The sequence below is a fragment of the Lactuca virosa genome, chromosome 1, assembly GCF_052849685.1.
Source record: "Lactuca virosa cultivar CGN04683 chromosome 1, Lactuca_virosa_CGN04683_v6, whole genome shotgun sequence".
In the NCBI taxonomy this organism is placed as follows: Eukaryota; Viridiplantae; Streptophyta; class Magnoliopsida; order Asterales; family Asteraceae; genus Lactuca; species Lactuca virosa.
This window is the reverse complement of record NC_136426.1, coordinates 30,822,701-30,830,113: the sequence shown is the minus strand read 5'-3', so window position 1 is coordinate 30,830,113 and position 7,413 is coordinate 30,822,701. Positions and strand designations below refer to the sequence as shown.

The 7,413-nt window shown below is 34.2% G+C and overlaps 1 protein-coding gene across 1 annotated transcript; it reads right to left on the bottom strand.

The window, feature by feature from the left end:
• Positions 1-722: 722 nt before the first annotated feature.
• LOC145112559 (uncharacterized) lies at positions 723-3,248 on the bottom strand. Its single transcript, XM_079048713.1, has 5 exons — positions 3,050-3,248; positions 1,695-2,601; positions 1,536-1,635; positions 833-1,456; positions 723-743 (listed from the first exon to the last, which is right to left on the bottom strand). The coding sequence occupies exons 1-5, from the start codon at positions 3,246-3,248 to the stop codon at positions 723-725; spliced, it is 1,851 nt and encodes a 616-aa protein (XP_078904839.1).
• Between the last annotated feature and the right edge of the window lie 4,165 nt (positions 3,249-7,413).

Sequence of the window (7,413 nt, the reverse complement as noted above, 5' to 3'; positions counted from 1 at the left end):
CTTTAAGAAGAAACAAATATTGTGTGTGTAGGTAGCATTTAGTTACGATTACAACTATTATATGTGTCTATATGTAAATATAGACACATATGTAAAGTTTATTCTGGATGTACTATTGTATTTGGAAGACTCTTAAATTTGACCATATTTATCTTTGATATCAATTGGCAGAATAAAAAATGAACAAAAAGTTCAATCATGGCATTTTACAAAAGTACATTGCTTTTTTTTGCAATTAAAGGGTTGTATAAATTAATGAAAAAAATTGAATGGCGGTTTTGTAAAGTTAGAAACAATTTCTGAAAAAACAAAAAATAAACTAAAAATAATAAAAACAAATAACAAATAACAATATAGTTGTATTGAATAATAGCTATAAGAAAGGACCAAATTGCGCTTTTTGTCATCTATTCTTTTAATTGCACCAGATCAGACACCATTAAAAATGAAAAGAATACAACTTATTTTAACATAATAGTATGATAAATAAATGAAAAGAATACAACTTTGTCTAACATTGCATAACGAAAGTACATTACTATAACATGCAGTTTATGTTATAACATGTCATCCACCATTACAGTAAAAAACTGAAAAAAAAAAACTTTGAGTTATAACAATATTACACCAGAATAGTTTGATGGTATAATATGGTAAAAAAATATTAAGGAAAGTACATCGTCATTTTTTGTCATTTTCTTATTCTCCACGTAACGCTAGGATCAAGGTTTGGCCTTTCCCTTCTACAAACAAAAATAAAGATCATTAAATGTTAAAAGAAGGAAAAATGATATCGCTACAAATGTAATTCATGACATTAAGAAACACATACCGTACGTATAAGAATACCATGACAATCAGTACGAAAATAATCATTTTCCTTCTGCAACTCAAGTGTGTCTACATGTGCCAATATATTATCATTATGAGTAACTACAATATTAAATTCTTCATCTACATCTTCATATGTATCTCTGTAATTTTTGGGAGGTGTCTTGAACACAATAGACATTTTTTGATCGAGCGGGTCTGTCACGTAAAATACTCGTTGTGCTTGTGAGGCCAATATGAAGGGATCACCTTTATGGCCTAATCTGTTTAGTTCAAGTAGTGTGTACCCCAATTTATCCCTTTTTACCCCATTTCTATTGTCAACCCAGTCACACATGAAAATTGGAATTCGTTTAAAATGATAATCTAGTACCCATATCTCTTGTAAAACACCATAATAAGTGTTTTTGGCATATGTTACAACTTCTTTACTGATGTGTGTGTCAGTTGCAACGACAATAACCCCACTGTTTTGGTAAACTTTACCTTCACGAGCTTTTGTACGAAAAGTATATCCATTGATAGCATATACATCGTATTTAATAATGTTCTTATTGGGTCCATGTGAAATCAATCTCATTGTCTTTGTTATACTTTCTCTACAGCCCCCTAACTCTCTCTCTACCTGAATTGTAATTAGATAATGAATTTAAGATATAAAGAAATACATAACAAAGAACACAACATATATGAAATGAATATACCTCCTTTCGTAACCAATGACCAAATGTATTACTGTGCTCTTGTTCTAGTTGTGCCTTTCGTTTAGTAGGGTGTTGATGTTGCAAAAATTCCATGTGTCGTCTGTCAATACGTTAATGTTAATATTCTAACAAAAAAAACATACATGTAAAAAAACTTACTTGATATACGGGAGTACTTCAGATGTATTTTGCAATACAAAGAAATGTGCTTTGCTGAATAGTTCTGCAGAAACTTCTACCGATTTAGCAGCTGATAGAGGAGTACCGTCTGTAATAGAACTACTATCTACATCTTTTTGAATTCCACATGTGTTATGATTGTCAGGTGGAATACCAACAGTATCCATAGTTTTGAGGAATTCACTAAAAAACTTAATCGTCTCTTCTGCAACATTCTCTTCTGCAATGCATCCTTCTGGTCTATTTTTGTTTCGCACGTGCCCCTTAATAACCTTCATAAACCTTTCGAACGGGTACATCCATCTAAAGAATATTGGACTGCATAATTTTACTTCCCTAGTTAGATGAACGGTTAAATGAATCATCACATCAAAAAATGATGGTGGAAAGTGTTTCTCAAGAAGGCATAAGGTTACACATAACTCCTCTTGCAACTTATAGAGCTCATCCAGTTTGATTTCTTTGCTACATATTGATTTGAAAAAGAAACAAAACCTTGTAATAGCAACTCTGGTGGGTGGATGCATAATAGATCGAATTGCTATGGGTAAAAATTGTTGCATGAGCATGTAATAGTCATGTGATTTTAGTCCGATCAACTTCCTATCCTTCAGACTCACCAAACTAGAAAAATTAGAACAATACCCTTGAGGAACCCTTAAGTTGTACAAAGTCTCACAAAATTTGTCTTTTTCCTCTATTGTCAATGTACAACCTGCTGCGGTAAGTGTTGTGTTGTTCCCTTCTATCTTAGGATGCAGCTCTGGTTTTAAACCATAATGAACCAAATCCAATCGAGCTTTATAACCATCTTTCGTCTTCCCGGGAACGTTCAACACAGTTCCGGTTAAACTCTCGCCCACGTTCTTTTCGACATGCATAAAATCTATACAATGTGGAATCAAATTGTCGCGCCAATACCTTAGCTGTCTATACCGTATATTAAATTTCTTCCAGTATGTTTTATTTTGCTGGCCCACATCTGAAGTACCCACTTGGCGTGATTTTCTCTTTTTTTATTAATCTTCCCACCTCTTCCAGTTGTAGATTGTTGGATTTCTGCCTCCTTTCCCTTAGACACCTTTCTCCATTGTTAATTATAAATTTGACCCTGTTATATACTTCCTCCCCATTCATAGGTTCTGGAGAGGGTGAGAACTCTTGTTGTCCATTGAATGCCTTTTTTTGTCTTCTGAACGGGTGATCATACGGTAGAAATCGTCTATGACCAGCATAACTCTGCTTATTCGATTCAGGGAGTCTAATGCAGTGTGTTTCTTTGCCACACACAACACAACCTCGAAATCCGCTCTATGGACAACCACTTAATGTACCTAGAGCAGGATAATCATTAGTAGTCCATAACACTACTGCACATAGTTTAAACTGCTCTTGTGCATATGCATCGTATGTTTCAACTCCAACATCAAATAATAATTGCAGATCATTAATAAAAGGTGCTAGGAACACATCAATATCGTTTCCTGGTGTTCCCGAAATCAATAACGAAAGCATGATGAACTTTTTCTTCATATACAACCATGGTGGAAGGTTGTAAATGACAGTTAAAATAGGCCACACACTATGATTCCTATTTCCTCTATTCACATCGACCCCGTCAGCCGAAATGCCTAGCCGTAAATTTCTTGGTTCGCTAGCAAGTCAGGATATTTGTCATCAATGGCAGCCCATGCTCGTGAATCAGCTGGGTGATTTAAAACACCAATATCCACCTTTCTGTCTGTTGCGTGCCATGTTAAATCTTTTGCAGTAGTCTTCGACTGAAAAAGTCGTTTCAAGCGCGGAATAATTGGAAAGTACCACAAAACTTTTGCAGGAATATTCTTGTAAATTTTATTTTTTTGTTCATCGACCTTCCATCTTGATTTACCACAAGTAGGACATGATGCCATTTCTGTGTATTCGTTTCTGTAAAGTATACAGTTGTTGACACATGTATGTATTTTAGTATACCCTGAACCCATTGCCTTGAATGCTTTTTTGGCCTCGTATGTACTACTGTACATTTCGTTACCTTCTGGTAACATATTTTTGATCAAAACCAATAATTCTGTAAAGCACTTATCTGATACTCCATACTTACTCTTCAAGTTGAGTAGTTGTATGATTGCAGATAATTTTGTGAAATTAGGACACCCTTTATATAGGGGCTTCTCGGCATCTTCTATCAGTTCTCTAAACTTCTCGGGGATCCCAATAAAATTTTCTTCTGCAACTTCAACCATCTCTACTGTTTCTGCAGCATCTGCTGGCATTTCTGTGTTCATGTTCATGGAATCAACAACGTATGACATGTCCATGTCATAATTATGTTCATATATATAATTTATGGGTGGTTCCTTTGTTTCTCCATGCTTATTCTAATTCGTGTATGTTTGATCAATTCCATTCCTGAATAGGTGATCATCTACCACGTCCAACGAATGAGATATGTGGTTTACACACTTGACAAATGGACATGGAATTCTTATCTTTTTTTTGGTATCTACAGGATCCATATTTTTAGAAATCTTGTAATTATGTACTGCATATTTCAAAAATTCTGCAACACCCTTTACATACGTTTCTGATGTTCTGTAGGCTCCCATCCAAGACTTGTCCATATTCAGTTTACAAAAGCATCAACAAGCAATATATGTTTCGTGTTCATTGAAGTATTTTAACAAACAGTTAGTGTGCATAAACGAAAAAGATCACATTACAAATACATCCAATAACTGGAAACCAAATAGTTGTTAATTCAATAATATATAATGATACACATCATGACCAAACGAAATAGCAAAGATTCATATTATGAAGGTAATTGTTTTTTATGTCCCTGTATAAATTAATGTAGTATGTGTACCTGTATGAATTTCATGTTGAAGTATCAATTCCTGGTTGAAGTATAAACGTAGTTGCAATGCGTTTGTAGTAAGCAGAGAATGATTCGATGGGAATTCATATTGTCTAAAAATTCATATTTACGCAATAGGTGTGGATGATCAAGGATATATCGAGAAATAAAAAAAAGAGAAAAAAATTGTTCCTAGTGGGGTTCGAACCCATGGTATTCCAAAATATACCTTTAACTACATGTACACTTACCAACTGAGGTGACTGGCTGTCTGTAAGTTATTAGTTTACGAAAAAAAGAAAACAATAAACTAAAAGAGAAACATTTGACGAAAATACCCCTGCTTCCTCTAGAACTGATCTAAGACAAACACATTAACATCAATCATAAAACAATAAACTAAAAGAGAAACATTTGACGAAAATACCCCTGCTTCCTCTAGAACTGATCTAAGACAAACACATTAACATCAATCATACTTTCCTCATTTGATACAATAAATGTAATTGTGGTTTCACATTGTTTTTAATTAGCCTTCACAATTTGAAATAAAAACAAATGCCGAAAATACCCCTGCTTCCTCTAGAACTGATCTAAGACAAACACATTTAGCATCAATCATACTTTCCTCATTTGATACAATAAATGTAATTGTGGTTGCACATTGTTTCTAATTAGCCTTCATAATTTGAAATAAAAACAAATGACAAAAATACCCCTGCTTCCTCTAGAATTGATCAATGACAAACACAGTTAGCATCAATCATACTTTCCTCATTTGATACAATATACGTAATTGTGGTTGCACATTGTTTTTAATTAGCCTTCACAATTGGAAATAAAAACAAATGAAAAAAATACTCCTGGTTCTTCTCACACTCTTTTTGTTTAATTGTAGTTATGCACATCATATATGTATCCAAGATTAACTTTTTTTTTTCTATCAATACTATGATGATGCATACCCTTAGGTGATGTTTCCTTTTTCTTTTCATTATATATACTGAATGACCATTATACCCTTATATCTCAAACACAGTTTCAATGGGAAATTATAACATTTTCTTTGTTTTATGATAATAACAAATAATTGACGGATATACCCCTGCTTTAGCATAATCTCCATATGTTGAAAACAACCATGGGACAAACTAACTAATTTAACCAATAACTTACCTCTAAAGTGGAACTAAGTTGAAAAGTACATTGCTTTTTTTACAAAACAATGCAGCAAAACAGGGACAACACTGACTCAGTTATAAGTATCAAACACAATCTAAATTACAATATAAAATTATTATTATAATTACTTCCCATTTTGCCCCTAAGACAGTTATAATCAAAACAACATCATATTGCTTACAAAAAAGAGTTTCATATGTACTTTGTATTAAACACAAAATGGAGTACAACATAGGTCGCCTACACTATGTTTTTCCATGCAATCACATTCTCCTTGGCCATGTCCATTGCATCTTCCATTTTTTCTCTTGGAATGGTCATGTTGAGCATATGCCTGATGTATTTTATTCCATCATCAATTGTTGCCATTGGGTGTCCTGTTACAAACAGATGAATAAGCTTCTCAATTCTTTTGGATGGTGAGTTCATCAAAAAGTGGGGGAAATTGATTGGAACAAATACAGGCATGTGTTCAACATACAGATGTTCAATCTCTCGGAATTGGTGTGCCCTAACGATCATCTTGAAAGTTCCCAAACAATCATCATTTAGAATTGGAATCATTGACAACCCACAGTTTTCTTCGGTTGGCATATGATACCAGTTACCCATAGTTGTATACCCCAAGCTTTTGGAAAAACGACCAAGCATCTCCATGTTGAGAAAATCGATGTTGACAAAAGAAATAAAGTTAAATTTTGTCTTTAGATACGACTTAACTGGATAATCTGTAAAAAACCCGCCATGTACAACTCTAATGGTGAATCTATTATCATTTGCTTTCACGTACTCTACTAATGGTGTGTTTTTCGGTGGTTCACTGCTTACACTCCAGAGTTGGAACCTCGGATTTGCCCATGGATCAACATTCATCTTTGTTTCCATTGATCGTCAGAGTTTTTTTTCACAGAGGAGGAGCAAATAATCGAAGCTATCGTATGTTGGTAATGAAGATGTAAGAATGACGATTTTGATATATGGGGAGGCTTTAAATGGATCATCATTCGGAGCTAAAGGGACATTGACGCAAGCCATCACTTCCGATTAATAGCAGGCTACAGGGGAGGTGCAATTTGAACGACGGCTGTGATAATGATTATCGATATTGTGTTATACATTAATATATTATTTACGTTAATATATATAATATTAATTAAGTGTAACATACATACTTGCTTTGTTTTTATTATTACCATACAAAATATAAATTTATATATATATTAATTATAAATATATAAAATCATTTTTTTAATTAATATGGGTATGGGTTGCAGGTGGTCGGGTGTTGGTACGGGTTGACCATTATTAGGTCATGTACGGGTGTTGGTAATGGTTTGGGACCAAAATTGGTTTATAATATGGGTATGGGTTGCAGGTGGTCGGGTGTTGGTACGGGTTGACCATTATTAGGTCATGTACGGGTGTTGGTAATGGTTTGGGACCAAAATGGGTTTATAATATGGGTATGGGTTGCAGGTGGTCGGGTGTTGGTACGGGTTGACCATTATTAGGTCATGTACGGGTGTTGGTAATGGTTTGGGAACAAAATGGGTTTATAATATGGTATGGGTTGCAGGTGGTCGGGTGTTGGTAATGGTTGACTATTATTAGGTCATGTACGGGTGTTGGTAATGGTTTGGGACCAAAATGGGTTTA